This window comes from Choloepus didactylus, chromosome 9, assembly GCF_015220235.1.
Source record: "Choloepus didactylus isolate mChoDid1 chromosome 9, mChoDid1.pri, whole genome shotgun sequence".
In the NCBI taxonomy this organism is placed as follows: Eukaryota; Metazoa; Chordata; class Mammalia; order Pilosa; family Megalonychidae; genus Choloepus; species Choloepus didactylus.
The window spans coordinates 16239426-16260300 of record NC_051315.1 but is presented as its reverse complement, the minus strand read 5'-3'; the positions used below and the strand labels follow the sequence as shown (position 1 = coordinate 16260300).

At 43.2% G+C, this 20875-nt stretch overlaps 1 protein-coding gene across 1 annotated transcript in view; it reads left to right on the top strand.

The window, feature by feature from the left end:
* Window positions 1–9751: 9751 nt before the first annotated feature.
* LOC119543678 (5-hydroxytryptamine receptor 5B-like) overlaps window positions 9752–20875 on the top strand; it is an 84105-nt gene continuing 72981 nt past the window's right edge. Inside the window, exons 1-3 of the mRNA XM_037848625.1 lie at window positions 9752–9759; window positions 9838–10258; window positions 10308–11234. Of these exons, the coding sequence (XP_037704553.1) occupies window positions 9752–9759; window positions 9838–10258; window positions 10308–11234 (1356 nt within the window). The remainder of the gene's footprint in view (window positions 9760–9837; window positions 10259–10307; window positions 11235–20875) is intronic.

Here is a 20875-nt window from a genome sequence, read left to right as displayed (position 1 = left end):
TTCTTCTTTAACCCACTGATTGTTTAGGAGTGTGTTGTTTAACCTCCAGGTATTTGTGAATTTTCTAAGTCTCTGATGGTTATTGACTTCTAATTGTATTCCATTGTGGTCAGAGAATGTGCTTTGAATAATTTCAATCTTTTTAAATTTATTGAGGCTTGTTTTATGTCCCAGCATATGATCTATTCTGGAGAAAGTTCCGTGAGCACTAGAAAAGTATGTGTATCCTGGTGATTTGGGATGTAATGTCCTGTAGATGTCTGTTAAATCTAATTCATTTATCAGATTGTTTAGGTTTTCAATTTCCTTATTGGTCTTCTGTCTGGTTGATCTATCTATAGGAGAGAGTGATGTGTTGAAGTCTCCCACAATTATTGTGGAAACATCAATTGCTTCCTTTAGTTTTGCCAATGTTTCTCTCATGTATTTTGTGGCACCTTGATTGGGTGCATAGACATTTACGATTGTTATTTCTTCTTGCTGAATTGCCCCTTTTATTAGTATGTAGTGGCCTTCTTTGTCTCTCAAAACATCCCTGCATTTGAAGTCTATTTTATCTGAGATTAATATTGCTACACCTGCTTTCTTTTGGCTGTAGCTTGCATGAAATATTTTTTTCCATCCTTTCACTTTCAGTTTCTTTGTGTCCCTGTGTCTAAGATGAGTCTCTTGTATGCAACATATTGATGGTTCATTTTTTTTTGATCCATTCTGCGAATCTATATCTTTTAATTGGGGAGTTTAATCCATTTACATTCAACGTTAAAACCGTGAAGGCATTTCTTGAATCGGCCATCTTATCCTTTGGATTATGTTTGCCATATTTTTCCCTCTCTCTATTAATATCCTTTATTGTACCCATACCGAATCTCTTTAGTACTGAACCTTTCTCCAGGTCTCTCTGTCCTGTCTTTGTTTCTCTGTCTGTAGGGCTCCCTTTAGTATCTCCAGTAGGGCAGGTCTCTTGTTAGCAAATTCTCTCAGCATTTCTTTGTCTGTGAAAAATTTAAGCTCTCCCTCAAATTTGAAGGAGAGCTTTGCTGGATAAAGTATTCTTGGCTGGAAATTCCTCTCACTCAGAATTTTAAATATATCGTGCCACTGCCTTCTTGCCTCCATGGTGGCTGCTGAGTAGTCACTACTTAGTCTTATGCTGTTTCCTTTGTATGTGGTGAATTGCTTTTCTCTTGCTGCTTTCAGAACTTGCTCCTTCTCTTCTATGTTTGACAGTGTGATCAGTATATGTCTCGGAGTGGGTTTTTTTGGATGTATTCTATTTGGAGTTCGCTGAGCATTTATGATTTGTGTATTTATGTTGTTTAGAAGATTTGGGAAGTTTTCCCCAACAATTTCTTTGAATACCCTTCCTAGACCTTTACCCTTTTCTTCCCCTTCTGGGACACCAATGAGTCTTATATTCGTACGTTTCATATTATCTATCATATCCCTGAGGTCCATTTCGAGTTTTTCAATTTTTTTCCCCATTCTTTCTTTTATGCTTTCATTTTCCATTCTGTCATCTTCCAGGTCACTGATTCGTTGTTCAACTTCCTCTAGTCTTGTACTATGAGTGTCCAGAATCTTTTTAATTTGGTCAACAGTTTCTTTAATTTCCATAAGATCATCCATTTTTTTATTTAGTCTTGCAATGTCTTCTTTATGCTCTTCTAGGGTCTTCTTGATTTCCTTCATATCCCGTACTAGGGTCTCATTGTTCATCTTTAGTTCTTTGAGTAGCTGCTCTAGGTGGTGTGTCTCTTCTGGTCTTTTGATTTGGGTGCTTGGGCTTGTGTTATCCATATCGTCTGGTTTTTTCATATGCTTTATAATTTTCTGTTGTTTTTGGCCTCGTGGCATTTGCTGAACTTGATAGGGTTCTTTTAGGGTTTGTAGACCAGTTGAAGTCCTTATCTCTAATTTATCAGATCTACAGCTTCGTGGAGTACACTTTCTCTAACTAACCAGCAGGTGGCGTCCATGAGCCACCTGTTCTCCACAAGCCAGATCTCCCCTGCTTAGCCTTTTTGGTGAGTGGGGGGAGTGAGTCTTGTGGGGCCCAATTGGTGTGTACCAAGCTTGCGTGTGTAGTTGGTGTTGCCTGCCCTGTATGTGGGGCGTGTTTCTGGGCAGTCGGGGAGGGGGGGTGGCCCTAACAATCAAATCTCCCTGATGATCCTGGAGTTTTAAAGCTGCTGCAATAGTCTAATCCTTCAGTTCAGTCCTGCCACAGTTTGTCTCTGCCACTGACCCACAAGTCTTTGGTATTGGCGTATGGCTCCTGAGACTTGCAAGTGGGCCCCTCTTCCAGGCTGTGCACCCCGGGTCCTCTGTTGAGGGATGACTGTGCTATGTCACAGGTGAGTGCCGTCCCCCCAGGGCAGTTCTGGGCTGCTGGGCTGTGTTGGGAGGCTCCCAGTCTGCTCAAATGATGGCTGAATGGGGCTCTGTTAATTCACACTGCTCCCCCTTCCCAGCTCTGGGACATTCAGCTGAGGTTGCAGGGAAGGCTAATGTCCACGCCCAGTTTTGTGGTGTGTGCCTGTTATTTGAAGCACTTCCGTCACACTGGGTTGTCTGGGGCAGCTCTGGGCTATGGGGCTGGCGATGGGCAGGAGTGTTTCCTGTCCACCAGGATGGTGGCTGTGAGCGGACACCCCCCTTTTCTTGGGAAGTTGTGTTGTTTAGTGAATTTTCTCAGCCACTGGAATATTGCCTTTTGTCTCAGAGCTCTCTTAATTCTGCTCTTGACTTGACGTGCCCAAATTTCAATTCTTTGAAGCTTTCTGTATTGAGCTTCTTAGAGTAATTGTTTTAGAAAAAGCAAAAAGGATTTAAAAAAAAAAAAAAAAAACGGCCCTCCTCAGAGATCTAATGGGTTATTGAAATGCTAATAGACAAAGCAACCAGGGCCATTAAGGAAAGGTGCACAGGGCAGAGAGATCAGCTTTGCTTCGGGATTTGCATATGCGCCTCAAGGCCTGATCTCCGCCCTTCCCCTTTCTGTGTTCACCAGAACTCCAAAAATCCTCTGCTTTTATTTTGGAGTTTTTCGTGTTGTTTTTATTCTATGTCTGTCTCCTCACTGCTGGGCTGGCTGCTCTCAGAGTCTCTGGTGTCTGGTCTCAGTCTATCTATGGTTGGAGTTTGAATCAGTAGAATGAGTTTCCGATAAGGGCAGCCACTGCAATTCTCCCTTCTCCTTCCCGGAGCTGACAGCCCCTCCTCCCCCGGGACTGAGCCTGGCAGGGAGGGGCGCGGGTCCCGTGGCCGCAAAAACTTACAGATTTCGCTGATCTCAGCAGTTCCACGTTTTCATGAGTGTTGTATGAAGTATGCCCAAAGACAGATTGCTCTGTGGTGTCCAGTCCACGCAGTTCCTGGCTTTTTACCTACTTTCCTGGAGGAGTAACTAAAACATACAGCTCACCAGTCTGCCATCTTGCCCCGCCCTCCATCCATCTGCTTTTACTGAGACTATGCTGGCCCTGTGTGGATGCTGAGGAGATCAGGGAGAGGCCCAGGCCCTGCCCTCAGGAGCCTGCCATCTAACGGGGAGGTAGAGATGTTCCCCTGTCCCAGTCATGTGGCTTCAGGGGCACCAGCCGGGACTGAGCATGGGGTGGGTGTGGGGTACAGCACCAGCTTCTCAAAGGAGGTAACACTGGTCTGAGACGTGATGCCTAATAGAGAAAGAGCCTATGAAATGAGGTTAAAAATCATCTGGACGAACACAAGAGCAATAATACAAAAGAATGAATTCTTTTTAATAACAACAAAAAAGATAATCAGGGAGATAAATGGCAGTCCTCAAGAGAAATGAAAGGATTGACTGAATAAAGATGGCTGAAATTTTTGATTGCTCTAAAACCAAAAATTGACAAACCATAAGTGAATGAACTACCCTTTAATCAATGCTGGGCGCTTCCTGATCATTCTCTGCTGCCGTTGTTATTTGACTTCTCGTTCTTTTGCCTCTACCCCTTTGCTCACTCTCCTCCTGCCAGCTATACCTCCCTCCTCTCTCCACCTCCCCCAGCTCTGAAAATCTTACCCATCTTTTGAGATCCAGGTTAAAAACTGCCTCCCCCAAGATGCCTTCTCTGCTCCCCCTCATTGGAGGTGATCGCTGTCCTCCAGCATGGTCAGAAGTCTTTGATTATACTCCTAATCAACCATTAGCACATCTTGCTGTGTTATAGTTATGAGGTAAATAGATTTTGGTGTCTGATGGATGAAATATCCTCCAGGGTAGGGACAATATCTTACCCTTCTTTGTACCATCACACTTTATGAGGGTTCAAAATTAGGCTGAAACTGTTAAGCCAAATAAGAGCTCATACTCCAATTGGAGATATGAATGAAATGGATCTGCTTAGCACTAAAGTAAATCAGAATATGGGGTATAGGATGATATTGCCTGTATTTTAAAACTTCAACTTCTGTATGAGACCAGAGCAGGAGATGTTTATTAGGTCCAAAATTTAAATTTTCTGTAGCATACTATCTAATTTAACCTGTCTTGTCAGTTTATTTAAATTAACCTAAATACCTGGAACTTAGAATAGGGAATGAGATCCTATTATTCTGTACCGTACAGGTTAATGTAATACCCAGATACATTCCAGAGAATTTTGGGCAGAAAATGAAAAAGTATTTGCAACATCTGAGGGACTGTGGAAAAATATGGAACTATTAAATTTCCCAACCTGGGGAATTCCTGATGTTCTCTCAGGCAATAGGGACTCACAATTTAATAAGCCAAGCCCTTGATTTTGAGGTTTTCCCTTATGACACTTATCTCTGCAGTGGAGAAGCTAGGCCTGCATATTATTATGCCCAAGAGTCACCCCCAGTAGCCTTTTGTTGCTCGTATGTGGCCATTCTCTTTAAGCCAACTCTGCAGATAAACTCACTGCCCTCCCCTCTACGTGGGACATGACTTCCAGGGGCATAAAAGTCTCCCTGGCAACAAGGGACGTGACTCCCAGGGTGAGCCTGGCCCTGGCCTTGTGGGATTGAGAATGCCTTCTGGACCAAAAGGCAGAAAAGAAATGGAACAAAATAAAGTTTCAGTGGCTGAGAGATTTCAAATGGAGTCAAGAGGTCATTGTGGAGGTTACTCTTATGCAAGTTTCAGTCAGATATTGCAAACTACCACAGAATGCCAAGCCCCAACCAACAGTATTCCTGAAAGCCCTAGGGAGTGCACTGAGTGCTATCTAAGTCTCCATAAAAGTTTTTCTTAGTAAGTTTATTTCTTCAGAAACGTAAGGCCTCCAGATTGATCCTATGACAGACAAGCCCTGAAACCCAGAGGTACCCATCTCTCCAAGAACATCAGCCAGTTTCATTCCTCTGTCCCATAAGGTCAACACCCCTTTCCATCATGAAGAAGTTAAAATGGTCATTGCCCAGATATTCCTGAAGATTGAGAGCAAGATCAAATGAGAGGGAGGAGGTGTAACTGAGAAATTTGGATTTAACAAATGACTGTGACTACTGACTCATTATTATATAGATATTTCTTTTTAGTGTCTTGTGTTTTAGAATAGCCATAAGGAAATACCTGAAGTTGCTGAACTATAAACCAGTAGTCTTGATCTTTGATAATGATTGTGTAACTATATGGCAAAAAAAAAAAAAAAAAGGTGCCCATGTTTGTATGGGTCTACTTCAGGATCTACTTTTGTTCTGTTCCACTGAGGTATATCTCTCTCTCTGACAATACTACACTGTCTTAGTTAACCTACCTCTATTGAAAGTCTTAAAATTGGGTAGAGTGCAATACTAGTGGTCAATAAGAGGGAGGGGTAAGGAGTAGGGATGTTTGGGTTCTTCTTTTTTCTTTTATTTCTTTTTCAGGAGTAATGCAAATTTCTAAAAATGATCATGGTGATGAATACACAAACGTGATGACAGTGTGAACCATTGATTGTATACTTTGGATGGACTGTATGGTGTGTGAATATATCTCAATACAATTATATTTAAAAAATTAGGGTTGGGCAGTACTGGACAGGATTGCACACAGCAGGGGGGTGAGAAGGCCAATCACCTTCTCCTCCTCTTTGCCGCAGTGACTCCAGAGGGACCAGAGAGGTAATTTTTAAAAATCTATTCATGAACTTCAATAAAGAAAATAAGGGACAAGAAAGCAATTTGTGATCACTGAGTAAGTTCAGGGCATTGATGGAGACAAAATCAATGTGTTCTATTATATAAATGAAAATTTTATTCAACAAAATGTAACAAAATAAATGCAAACAGAGGTGTAACAGGGAATAATTACACAACAATAAAACTATCAAAATCTGCTTATGAAATACATTAAAACTGATAAATGCCCATAAGGTCAGTACTCAGATTTCTTTAGAAAGTAATTAAAAGGGGATGAATGGCTTCTACACAAAGATATATAGATAATAAATCACCATGTAGGAAAAATGCAGCTTTTTAAGCCAATATAGAAATGCAATATAAAACAATTCAAATGTATCATACACCAATTAAACTTTTTTTAATGACAAAATTGATTTGAGTAAGACTTTCACTCTCTCTCTTGTATTTCTCCAAAGCCAGGGCTAAGAGAATAGTAAATCCATTAAATCTCTCTGAGGTACAATTTGGAAACATGTAAAAAAACAATGATACTGTTCCTACATTTTAACTCAGTTATTACATTTGGGAGAATATGTATTAAGGAAATAATATCCAAAGGGAAATGATTTATTCTGCTAATTGTTATTATGAGAAATCATAATGCCTGTCAAGCACTGTGCAGGGTCTGAGATTTTGCCCGACTTGCCAGCTAGCAAGTTAGCCTGTTACTGTGTCATGGACGCTGGCAGAAGAGTCGAGACTCTTGGGTCAGACACAAAGGACTTCAGTACTGCAGACAGGAGCTGTTCACAGAGCTTCATGTTCATTTGTGCCAGGTCCCCGTGTCCTCCAAGTCTCGTGGGGGTGTTGGCAAGGGCCCGTGGTGGATGCCTGCACACACAGTGGGGTCTGTTACAGGACAGGGATGGTGAACTTGGGGGTGTCACTACTTTAATATTAAATTGTCTTAGGGGAGAGACTACCTCATTCTTTAAGGCCGCTTGTTGCAAACGCAATTCAGAGAAATGTCCTGGGAAATGACTGGTCAGCACCTTGCATTCTTTGCATACCCAGGAAGAACCTGCAGGGGTGCTCAGGGACCCGGATCACCCCTCCCACAGTGTCTCTCTCATTCATTCATTCATTCATTCATTCAACAAATGTATTTTCAAATTTATTGAATTCCCTTTTATGTGTCTGGCACAGAACTAGATGCTAAGGATATAGCAGTAAACAAGTTCCCTGCCCAAGAAGAGCTTACATTTTAGTGGGGAAGGCAGGTAGTAAAGAGGGGATTACATAAATAATATGATGTCTGTACTGTAAAGTGCTGTGAAGACAAATAAAGCAGAGTAGAGGAAAAGAGAACACTGGAAGGTTCCACGTTTTGAGATTTGATTGATCATCAGGGAAGGCCTAAGATAGTGATGCTGGAACAGAGACCTGAACAAGTCACACCTATCTGAGGGAAAAGCATCTCGGGTACAGGGAACAGTATACAGGAAATCCCTGAGAACAGAAATGTGCTTGTCAGGCCAATGTGGCTGGAGAGCAGGGAGCAAGGGGATGCTGTCAGAGATGGCTTGTAATTGAGACACAATATAGTTTTATAAAATGACACACATGGGGACTTTACCACCACATGAAACTATTTATACGGAAGAGCTAAGTGAAAACAGTCAGACTGAACCCCCAATCCAGTGTACGGAGGGCAGTTTGGTGTCATGGACAAATGGGAGATCTGCAGTCAGAAGAACAGAGCCTCAGGTTTCAATCCCAAGCCAACATACCTTGCTCAGTTTCTCAGTTTCTTCATCTGAAAAATTGGAATGATGCCTAAAACGGTGGCAGACAAGATTAAGTGAAATGGTGTGAATGTGTTTGGTTCTTACAAAAATTAGAGAGATTAAAACATCTAAAAATACGATCCACATCCAAAGATCAGAAAAGAACAGAATTCTAAGATTGAGTCAGGAAGTTAAAAATAGTAGCAGGTCATAATTTATTGCACACTTTATCAACCCTGTGCTAAAGCTTTATCTAATTTTAGCCTTATGACAATCTTGTGATAGGTATAAATATCCCCATTTTTCAGAGGAGGAAACTGAGTCTCAGAAAGCCTAAGTTGCCCAAAGTCATAATAAATAGTACATAATAAGTAGTATAATATCAAAGATGTAGCAACGTGAAAAACGTTAAGAGAAGTCTGTAAAATAAAAAAAAAAGATGACTATAAAGAGGAAAAATGTATGTGGATAGGAGCAAAGGCTGGAAAATAAAAACGTGTCATTGTATCAGAGTGACACAGTGTGAATGATTTTAATATTCTTTGCTCTTGCTATAGTGTTTGTTCAATAATATAGGAAGAAAAATCTTGCGAAAGTATCTCAAAGTCTAGCTATCATTTCCTTCGACAGGATTCTCTTCATCATGTCTATTTGCTCAAAAATCTTGCAAAACTCAACCCTCCCCCCTGAAGGATCACCTCCTGCTTGCTTTCCAGGGGGATGCCAGCCTTTTGCACTCCAGCCAGGCCAGCCTGCTCCAAGGTCCAACCTTCCATTCATCTTGTCCAATATCCAAATCCCTTCCAGAGGCTTCAGTAAAACCTCAGCAGCCTTCTCCTCCAGGATGCTCCCTAACTACAACTCCATCTCAACAGCCTGCCGTTTCTGTCATTTTTATCAACCACTTGACACTAATCCCTCCATGTCCAAGTATTTTTATTTTGACTCCTCTGTCATTATTGCTTTTAATGCTCCATGAGTGTGTTACCCAGTCTGTGTAAGCTAGAACTGTGTCATAACACGTGTATTACTCTGTGCCCACAAAGCAGAAAGTACCTGTTCTGTGAGCTGAGGAGGAAGGGAGAGTAAAGGGGTAAAGGAGAAGGATGCTACTGGAGGTGCTAGAGCAGAGGGGACACACCCTGCAAGGTGCACCCCCGTCGACATTCCCCCTGCTGCCAGGGATGGGACTGCTTGGTGACAAGACACTCAGGACCAGGGAAAAAAGCCGGTCCCCCTGCTGCAGCCTAGGGGGTCTTCCTGGAGGAGGGCTGCCTTTCAGGGTGCAGGGCCACCCCAGGCTCCCCTGCAGGAGGCCTTTTCCTCTTTCTGGAGTTTTAGTAAGACGCCTGTGGATGCCTGCCACTCCTGATGTGCTGAAAAGAGAAGTGGCCGTTTGGGCTCTGTACTGTTTTACTCCCGGGCATCCAAGCCCTGGAGCTTTATGTTTATTTAATTATGACTGCACTGTTTTAAGAAAACGTAGTGAGACTAAAAACGGGAGGAGGGGGTAGGGGAATTTCTCCTTTCCAACTGGATCTCTGCCCCTGAGCCAACAAAAGAACTCCAGCTTTAACCAGGATGTGAAGAACTGGAAGGCGCTGAGGCCCTGCGGATCAGGAAGGTTAAAACTGGAAAGGGGAGACTGGGCGTTTTGTCTGCGTGGAGATCTGATGGGGGCAGGACTGGAGTCGGCAACGAGGTTGTAAGTGCCCACCCTTGCTCTTCCAACCCTCCACAAACCTGCTCTTTTCTGCATAGAGCCGGAGAGTGAACCTCTCCCGGGTAGGTCGCTGAGCCCGACGCGGTGGATGGAGCCGGGTTTAGGAGATTTCTATTTTACATACTCCAGTACCTGAGTCTCAATGGTCAGGTATATATAAGGCCGCCGACTCGAGGAAACCCAGCACTCTTCTGGCCGGAAGAGGGCGGGCCCGTCTGTTTCCCGAAGTCACACTGTGCAGCTACGCTCGTCCGAGGGCTCTGCGAAGGTAGCTACTAAGGAATTCCTGCAAGACCGTAAAGCGAATTCCGAGACCGCCACTGCCAGGTTCTCTCCGCTCCGCCGAGGCGGGGAAACCCGCAGGGAACAGCGTGGAAACCAGGCTCCTACTGGCGGCTGCTCCAGCCCACCCCCAGTGCCGCTCGGCTCCAACCGCCGCCGGGAGTGTGGGGGACACGGGGCAGCTCTCCAAGCCCGCCCCTGCGCGGACACTCGGCTGCGCTCTCGCATTCCCAGCCCTTCCGCCTCCGGTTACCCCGGGGACCGCCAGGAGGTGGGAGGGCCTGGTGCGCCGGACCGCGCGGAGCCGGACTGCGGGTCCCACTCTCTATTTTCCGCCACTGGAAAAGAGGGTCCACCAGGGCTCCAGGTAGAGGCGCCAAAGGGGGTTGGGGACGCAGCGTCTGCCGTCCCGAAAGAGGGAACAGGATAAAGCGACCTGGACCCGTCTCGACCCTCGCCGGGCGCGCAGTGCGCCCTCTCGCGCCCCTACTCGCCCCGTACACGCCGAACCCCAGGCCGCGCGTGCGCCCCCTGCCAGGGAGCCCAGATCCAGCTCACCGCGTGCCATGGAAGCCACTAGCCTCTCGGTGGCCGCCGCCGCCGACTCTCCATCCCGGGGACCCGAGGCCTGCAGCAGCAACCCAAGCCCAGACGTGGTCGTCGCGTCGACCCTGAGTGGCGCCGCACTGGCGGGCCGGGAGCCACCCTTCTCCGTCTTTACCGTGCTGGTGGTGACACTGCTCGTGCTGCTGATCGTGGCCACCTTCCTGTGGAACCTGCTTGTTCTGGTCACCATCCTGCGCGTCCGCGCCTTCCATCGCGTGCCACACAACTTGGTGGCCTCGACGGCCGTGTCGGACGTGCTGGTGGCGGCGCTGGTGATGCCCCTGAGCCTGGTGAGCGAGCTGTCTACCGGGCGGCGTTGGCGGCTGGGCCGGAGCCTGTGCCAGGTGTGGATCTCCTTCGACGTGCTGTGCTGCACGGCCAGCATTTGGAACGTGGCGGCCATCGCCCTGGACCGCTACTGGACCATCACGCGCCACCTGCAGTACACGCTGCGCACCCGCCGCCGCGCGTCGGCGCTCATGATCGCGCTCACCTGGGCGCTCTCGGCGCTCATCGCCCTTGCGCCGCTGCTCTTTGGCTGGGGCGAGGCGTACGACGCCCGGCTCCAGCGCTGCCAGGTGAGCCAAGAACCCTCTTATGCCGTCTTCTCCACCTGCGGCGCCTTCTACTTACCGCTCGGCGTGGTGCTCTTCGTCTACTGGAAGATCTACAAGGCGGCCAAGTTTCGCTTCGGCCGTCGCCGCCGGGCTGTGCTGCCGCTGCCCGCCATGGTGCAGGTGAGGGGCGGGCTTCGGAGTAGGGTGTGGGGGAGCAGGATCGCTGGGGGAGGAGGAAGCGCAGCGCAAGGGTGAGTTGGCGGGAACGCTTATACTTGGGGCGCGGACGAAAAGGTTGGCCAGTGCGTTCCTGGAGCGCGCGAGGAGGAATTCGCCACCGCACACCTGGAGTGTTGAAACCTGGAGCTCCTGCAAAGGATTCGCCATCTGCGTCCCTGGCCGCACGCGAAGATTTCGTCACCTGCACACTACAGGTAGAGCCGGTGCCGACGCTGCCGCGCGGCTAGGAACTGAAGGGCGCTTGCGGGTGCAGTTTCGCCGTGGTGGTGGTGGTGGTAGTGGTGGGGAGGGGAAGTCTGATTAATTAGCTGCGGCGCCTCTGTTGCTTTTTCCCTGGGTGTGCGTCTGAGCCCTGCAGCACCGTCAGGCTGTGCTGGGCTGTGGTGGGCTAGGCTGGAAATTCGTGCTGCTGATAGGGAAATTCCTGTGGGCATTCACCCCTTATTTTCCGTCTTCACTGCACCCCAGTGTATCCTCTGGTAGTCCAGAGACTATCTTCCCCAACTCTATCGGCCATCTCCTTGCTTAGGGGGGGAAATGAGGATAAAAAATAATCCAAGTTCCCCTTTCCTTTCCCTACCCCAACCTCAGTGCTATCCACTAGCGACTTCGGAATCAAACACACTTGTGGGCTCCAATCCCAGCTGGGAACATGAGGGCAATCACTGAATCTCCCTGGGGCTGGCTTTTCTTTTTCTTTTTCTTTTTCTTTTCTTTTCTTCTTTCTTTTTTTTTTTTTTTTTTTGCAAGAAAACAATGACACTTATTTGGGGTCTTCCAATTGCAATTCCGGGAGCACAGATTCAGGTAGCAACCCAAACTGTGTCTGGTCTTGGCACTTCCTGGTTTTAAAAGTAAAATATTACATAAATATTTCATGATTAGTGAGTACTTGAGGAGCTCCAAATAACCTCCTTCAGGTTAGAAAGTTTATTGATTTCTTTATCTTGTGGTTTCTTTCTGGTGCCCGGAGGTCCCCTAAGGATGAAGGTAGTGAGTTTATTTGGGGCCTGGCTTCTTTATGTTTAAAGGCGTTAATTCCTACTTCATAGTGCTCTTATTGAGAACCACATGAGATGGAGAATGTAAAGCATCTAGCACATTCCTGGCACACAGTGGGTGGTAGCAGATCAGCAGGGCCTTTGCCTGGCTGAAATATATCTGGAAATATAATGCAATGGAGGAACATGCTTTGGGCAGAACTTCCCTGGCTTGTATTTATTATTCTGCAGGAGCTTCCTGCCTTTTGGTCAGGCCCTAATAGATGTTCAGGTTTTTCCTCACACTGGAAGCTGCAAAGCTTTTGGGGAGGTGGGCGTGGCAGATATTCCAAAAAATAAGCCCCCAGTCCTCGAGAATAATGTGATTTATTGCCCCTTTCCCAAAACAATATATGAACTAGGGAGGGAGTTCGTAAGGGGGAAAAAAGAGGCAGAGAAGATTACTTGGGTTAGTTTTGTTTTTATTTTGGAAAATTAGCTGAGATATTTAGGCTATTCAGGCAAATATATGTATTTTTTAAAAGTAGGCCTTTTTTCTTCATTAAATGGCTGAGGATTTTTGTATCATAAATTGGGAATGTCAAGACTGTAATTGGGAAGTGCTGGTAGGGGAGAGCTTTATTGAGAATTAATGATGTCCTTTGAAATGTCCCTTGGAAATGCCTGGGGTGGTTAGAGCTTTTCTGTCTGATCGCCGAGGTAGGGCTGACTTTTATTAACTATGTCAGTCCAGAGTGCACCGAGAGAAGTTGTGGTGGAATGGACATGGGCAAGGCTTGCCGAGCCTGAGTCTAGTGTTCACTTTTAACAGACCCCACTCAGGCAGGTGATATAGGGAAGCTGTGGCTGGATGGGAACCTGGCCAATGTGGGGTGACCATTGGTGGGGGGAAATAGCCCCCGGAGGTAGGTTGTTTCAGTTTCTAATGCTACCATTATGCAAAATACCAGAAATGGATTGACTTTTATAAAGGGGATTTATTAGTTCACAGATGTCCATAAAATTGTCCAAACTAAGGCATCAACAAGAGGATACCTTCACTGAAGAAAGGCCAATGACGTCCAGAACACCTCTGTCAGCTGGGAAGGCACATGGCTGTCGTCTGCTGGTCCTTTGCTCCTGGGTTGCATTGCAGAATGGCTTTTTCCAAAATGTCTCTGGGCTTGTCTCTCTTTAGCTTCTCTCAGCTCTCTGGTTCTCCTGGGGCTTTCTCTCTAAGCATCTGGGAGCCCTCTCTTAGCTTCTGTGGGGCAAATTCTGGCCTTTGTCTCTTAGCTTAGCATCTCCAGAAGTCCTTCTATCTGCATCTCCAAGTGTCTCCAAGCATCAGCATCTGTATCGGCTTTTGAGCTCTCTTAAGTACTCCAGTGAACTAATCAAGACCCACCCTGAATGGATGTGGTCCACACCTCCATGGAAATAATTTGACCAAAGGTCTCACCCACAGTTGAGTGAATCACATCTCCAAGGAAACAATCAAAAGGTTCCATGCAACAAGATTGGACTAAAAGATCTTGGCTCTTTTGGGGTCCATAACAGTTTCAAACCAGCACACAGGGGCAGGGTTGAGATTTAGCCACTTGCTGGCAGTTGGACCCAGGGCAAACCCCTTCCCCACTTTGGGACTCAGTTCTCTTTAATAAATAGCATTATTCTAAGTCATGTCTAAGGACCCTGAATCATATGATACTGAGAATGTAGATGAGATAGCGTCCCAGAGTATCTGTTTCTTTAGACTGCAGCAAGTTCTCACTCAAAATCCTGGGTGACTTCCTGTGTCAGTATTTGCAAGCCCTTGGGCCACAAGACATCCATGCTGGTTTGAAGCTGTTATGTACCCTGAAAAAGGCCATGTTCTTTTAGTGCAGTCTTGTGGGTGCAGACCTATTGTGGGTGGGACTTTTGAGTAGGTTGTTTCAATTGAGATGTGACCCATCCAATTCAAGGCCTTAATCCTTTACTGAAGTCCTTTATGAGCGGATAAAGGACAGAAAAAAAGCCAGATTGCTCAGAGAAATGCTCAGAAAGCTTGAAGAGGAAAGCCCGGGAGAAGCAAGCAAGGATCCACAGAACCTGAAAGAGCCAGAACCTGAAAGCAATGAAACCTGGTAGAGAAGGATCAGCAGACACTGGCCACATGCCTTCCCATGTGACAGAGGCTCTCTGGATGCCATCAGCCTTTCTTCAGAGAAGGTATCATCCTGTTGATGCCTTAATTGGGACATTTTCATGGCCTTAGAACTGTAAATTTGCAAACTAATAAATCCCCACTGTAAAAGCCAACCTATTTCTGGAATACTGCATTCTGGCAGCTTTAGCAAACCAAAACACACAAAGAGAAATTTTTTAAACAGTTTTATTCACATACCATATAATCCATCCAAAGTATACAATCAGTGGCTCTTGGTATAACCACATAATTATGTATTCACCACCACAATCAATTTGAGAACATTCTCATTGCTCAAAAAAAAAAAAAAAATCCCATACTCCTTATTATTGACCCTTACCTTTGTTATAGTAACTTTGTTACAATTGTTGAAAGAATATTACAATTTTATTGTTAACTATAGTCCTTAGTTTGCATTAAGTTTGTATTTCCCCCCATATATCACCCTATTATTAACACCTTGTAGTAGGGACATACATTTGTTCTAGTTCATATAAGAACTTTCTTTGATTTGTGCAATTAACCACAGTCATTGTTCACAATAGGTTTTGCTATATTATACAGTCCCATGTTTTATCCTCTGGCTTTCCTTCTAGTGACATACATGACCCTAGACTTGCCGTTTCAACCATACTTGCACTCAGCATTGTTAATTACAATTATAGTATTGTGCTACCATCACCTCTATCCATTTCCAAACATTTACAATCAATCTTATTGAACATTCTGTATACTTGAAGCATCATATGCCCATTCTCTGTGCTCTTTCTATCTCTTGGTAACCTATACTCTAGATTTTAACTCCCAGAGTTTGCTCATTATAATTAGTTCATATTAGTGAGACCATATAGTATTTGTACTTTTGTGTCTGGCTTATTTTGTTCAACATAATGTCCTCAAGGTTCACCCGTGTTGTCACATGCATCAAGACTTCATTCCTTCTTACAGCTGCATAATATTCCAGCATATGTAAATACTACAGTTTGTTTATCCACTCATCAGCTGATGGACACTTGGGCTGTTTCCATCTTTTGGCAATGGTGAATAATGCCGCTATAAACATTGGATGCAAATGTTTATTTGTGTCCCTGCTTTCAGTTCTTTTGAGTATGTACCTAGTAATGGTATTTCCAGATTGTATGGCAGTTCTATACTTAGCTTCCTGAGGAACCATCAAACTACCTTCCAAAGTGGCTGTACCATTCTACATTCCCACCAGCAGTAAATAAGTGTTCCTGTTTCTCCACATCCTCTCCAGCACTTGTAGTTTCCTGGTTTTTTTTTTTTTTTTTTTGATAAAGGCCATTCTAGTAGGTGTGAAATGACATCTCATTGTGACTTTGATTTTCTTTTTGCTAATAGCTAGTGAAATTGAGGATCTTTCCATGTGCTTTTTGGCAATTTGTATATCCTCTTTGGAAAAGTGTCTATTCATGTCTTATGCCCATTTTTTATCGGTTGTTTGTCTTTTTATTATTGAGTTGTAGGATTTCTTTATATATTCTGGATATTAAACCCTTATTGGATATGTGGTTTCCCAGTATTTTCTCCCATTGAATAGGCTGCCTTTTTACTTTCTTGACAAAATCCTTTGAAGCACAAAAGTATTCAATTTTGAGGAGATCCCATGTATCTATTTCTTCTTTCGTTGCTTGTGCTTTGGATGTAAGGTCTAAAAACCACCGCCTACTGCACCATCTTTAAGATGCTTCCCTGCATTTTCTTCTAGAAGTTTTATGGTCCTAGCTCTAATGTTTAGGTCTTTGGTCCATTTTGAGTTAATTTTTATATAAGTTGTGTGATATGGGTGCTCTTTCATGCTTTTAGATCTAGATATCCAGATCTCCCAGCACCATTTATTGAAGAGACTGTTCTGTCCCAGTTGAGTGGACTTGGGATCCTTGTCAAAAATCAGTTGACCATTGATGTGAGGTCTATTTCTGAAATCTCAAGTGGATTCCATTGGTCAATGTTTCTATCCTTATGCCAGTACTGTGCTGTTTTGACACTGTAGCATTGTAATATGCTCTAAAGACAGGAAGTATGTGTCTTCCAACTTCATTTTTCTCAAGATGTTTTGGGCTGTTTGGGGCACCCTGCCCTTCCGAATAAAGTTGATTATTGGTTTTTCTATTTCTGCAAAGTAAGCTGTTGGGATTTTGATTGGTATTGAGTTGAATCTGCAAATTAATTTGGGTAGAATTGACATCTTAATGACATTTAGCCTTCTAATCCATGAACACAGAATGTCTTTCCATTTATTTATGTCTTTTTAAAATTTCTTTTAGCAATATTTTGTAGTTTTCTGTGTATAGATCCTTTACATTCATGGTTAAATATATATCTACTTTATTCCTTTAGGTGCTATTGTAAATGGAATTTTTTCTTGATTTCCTCCTCAGAATCCTCCTTATTAGTGTATAGAAACACTACTGATTTTTAATGCAATTTTATTGAGATATATTCCCATAACATACAGTCCTTCAAAGTGTACAGTTGTTCATAGTTGTGCAATCTTTGAACATTTCCATTACTCCAAAAAATAAAATAAGAATTAGTATAAAAACAAGTATCTGAAACATTCCATTCCCCTCCTCCCCCCATTGTTCATTTCCTTTTTTTCACACTCATTCATTGTTTTTTTAACTTCATCAAAAAAATTAAAAAACAAGCAATAAAAAAAATTTCAAACAAAACCAAAACAAAGGAATAAGAAGAAACAAATAACCAAAAATAACTACATTTCTGTGAACTTGTTCCTACCATACCCGCCAGAAATTAACAAACCATAGTCGTTCCTGAGCATTCCAAGAACATTAAGTTTACCCTCCATAACTTATCTGTTCTTATTTGATTACAGTTCCTCCTTCACTATTTGCTGTCTATTGCTAGGTCCCCTACATTCAACAATATAAACCATTTATTTTACATTTTTCACATTAGCGGGAACATACAATATTTCTCTTTTTGTGCCTGGCTTATTTCGCTCAGCATTATGTCATCAAGGTTCATCCGTGTTGTCGTATGTTTCATGCCATCATTCCTTCTTACTGCCGCATAGTATTCCATCGTGTGCATATACCACATTTGGTTTATCCACTCATCTGTTGAAGGACATTTGGGTTGTTTCCATCTCTTGGCAATTGTGAATATTGCGACTGTGAACATTGGCATGCAGATATGCTTGTGTCACTGCTTTCAGGTCTTCCGGGTATATACTGAGAAGTGCGATTGCTGGGTCGAAGAGTAACTGTATATCTAGTTTTCTAAGGAACCATCAGACTGTCTTCCAGAGTGGCTGTACCATTATATAGTCCCACCAACAATGAATAAGAGTTCCAAATTCTCCACATCCTCTCCAGCATTTGTAGTTTCCTGTTTGTTTAATGGCAGCCAATCTATTGGTGTGAGATGATATCTCATTATGGTCTTAATTTACATCTCCACAATAGCTAGTGAAGCTGAACATTTTTTCATGTGTTTTTTGGCCATTTGTATTTCCTCTTGAGAGAACTGTCTTTTCATATCTTTTGCCCATTTTATGATTGGACTGTCTGTACTATTGTTGAGTTGTAGGATTTCTTTATATATGCAAGATATCAGTCTTTTGTCAGATACATGGTTTCCAAAAATTTTTTCCCATTGAGTTGGCTGCCTCTTCACCTTTTTGACAATTTCCTTTGAGGTACAGAAGCTTTTAAGTTTGAAGAATTCCCATTTATCTATTTTTTTCTTGTGTTGCTTGTGCTTTGGGTGTAAGGTCTTGGAAGTGACCTCCTAATACAAGGTTTTGAAGATGTTTCCCTATATTATCTTCGAGGAGTTTTATGGTACTATCTCTTATATTGAGGTCTTTAATCCATTTTGAGTTAATTTTTGTGTAGGGTGTGAGGTAGGGGTCCTTTTACATTACTTTGATTATGGATATCCAGTTCTCCCAACCCATTTGTTGAACAGACTGTTACGTTGCAGTTCAGTGGCTTTGGGGGCCTTATCAAAGATCAGTCAGCTATAGATCTGGGGGTCATTCTCCTAATTCTCAATTCTATTCCATTGATCACTATGTCTGTCTTTGTGCCAATACCATGCTGTGTTGACTACCGTGGCTTTATAATAAGCTTCAAAGTCAGGGAGTGTAAGTCCTCCCACTTCGTTTTTCTTTTTTAGAATGTTTTTAGCAATTTGATGCATGTTCACATTCCATATAAATTTTTTAAATTCAATTTTATTGAGATCTATTCATATACCATGTAGTCATACAAAGCATACAGTTGTTCACAATACCATTACATAGTTGTGCGTTCATCCCCAAAATTAATTTTTGGACATTTTCATTACCACACACTCACAAATAATAATAAAAATTAAAGTGACAAAGAACAATTAAAGTAAAAAAGAACACTGGGTGCCTTTTTTTTTTTTTTTTTGCTCCCATTTTTCTACTCATCCATCCATACACTGGATAAAGGGAAGTGTGGTCCATATGGCTTTCCCAATCACATTGTCAGCCCTCGTAAGCTGCATTTTTATACAATCATCTGCAAGATTCAAGGGTTCTGAGTGTAGTTTGATAGTTTCAGGTATCTACCACCAGCTACCCCAATTCATTGGAACCTAAAAAGGATTGTCTATCTTGTGCGTAAGAGTGCCCTCCAGAGTGACTGCTCGGCTCCTTTTGGAATCTCTCTGCCACTGAAACTTATTTCTTTTCATTTCACATCCCCCTTTTGGTCAAGAAGATGTTCTCCATCCCATGATGCCAGGTCTAGATTCCTCCCTGGGAGTCATATTCCACATTGACAGGGAGATTTACACCCCTGTGTGTCAGATCCCATGTAGGGGAGAGGGCAGTGATTTCACCTGCCAAGTTGTCTTAGATAGGGAGAGTGTGTCACATCTGAGCAACAAAGAGGCATTCGGGAGGAGACTCTTAGGCACAATTATAAGCAGGCCTAGCCTCTCCTTTGCAGCAATAGTCTTCCCAAGTACGAGTCCTGTGGTAGAGGGCTCGGTCCATCAAACCACCAGCCCCCAATGTCTGTGAGCACATCAGCAGCCATTGAGGTGGGGGAGCCCAACACCCCTGCATTCTCCCCCAGCTTCTCAGGGGGTTCTGCATATTTTTTTCATTGTTTTTTTTTTTTAATTAACTATATAAAAAAAAATTAAAAAAATAATAAAAAAAAACATTTCAAACAAACCATAACAAGGGAGTAAGAAAAAGACAACTAACCTAAAATAACTACTTTACTTCCAGCATGTTCCTACTCAACCCCAAGAAAATAACCTAATATAGCAACATATCTGTGACCTTGTTCCTACCATACCCATCAGAAATTAACAGACCATAGTCATTCCTGGGCATTCCCAGAACATTAAGTTTACCCTCCATAACTTATTTGTTCTTATTGGGTTATCATTTCGCCTTCATTAATTGCTCTCTATCGCTAGTTTCGCTACATCTACATTATAAACCATTTGTTTTACAGTTTTTAAATGTTCACATTAGTGTTAGCATATAATATTTCTCTTTTTGTGCCTGGCTTATTTCGCTCAGCATTATGTCTTCAAGGTTCATCCATGTTGCCATATGTTTCACGACATCGTTCCTTCTTACTGCCGCGTAGTATTCCATCGTGTATATACCACATTTGGTTTATCCACTTATCTGTTGAAGGACATTTGGGTTGTTACCATCTCTTGGCAATTGTGAATAGTGCTGCTGTGAACATTGGCGTGCAGGTATCTGTTCATGTCACTGCTTTCAGATTTTCTGGGTATATACTGAGAAGCGCAATTGCTGGATCGAAGGGTAACTCTATATCTAGTTTTCTAAGGAACTGCCAGACTGACTTCCAGAGTGGCTGAACCGTTGTACAGTCCCACCAACAATGAATAAGAGTTCCAATTTCTCCACATCCTCTCCAGCATTTGTAGTTTCCTGTTTGTTTAATGGCAGCCATTCAAATTGGTGTGAGATAGTATCTCATTGTGGTCTTAATTTGCATCTCTCTAATAGCTAGTGAAGCTGAACATGTTTTCATATGTTTCTTGGCCATTTGTATTTCCTCTTGAGAGAACTGTCTTTTCATATCTTTTGCCCGTTTTATAATTGGGCTGTCTGTACTATTGTCATTGAGTTGTAGGATTTCTTTATATATTTAAGATATCAGTCTTTTGTCAGATACATGGTTTCCAAAAATTTTTTCCCATTGAGTTGGCTGCCTCTTCACCTTTTTGACAAATTCCTTTGAGGCACAGAAACTTCTAAGCTTGAGGAGTTCCCATTTATCTATTTTTTCTTTTGTTGCTTGCGCTTTGGGTGTAAAGTCTAGGAAGTGGCCGCCTAATACAAGGTTTTGATGTTTCCCTGCCTTATTTTCTAGGAGTTTTATGGTACTGTCTTTTAT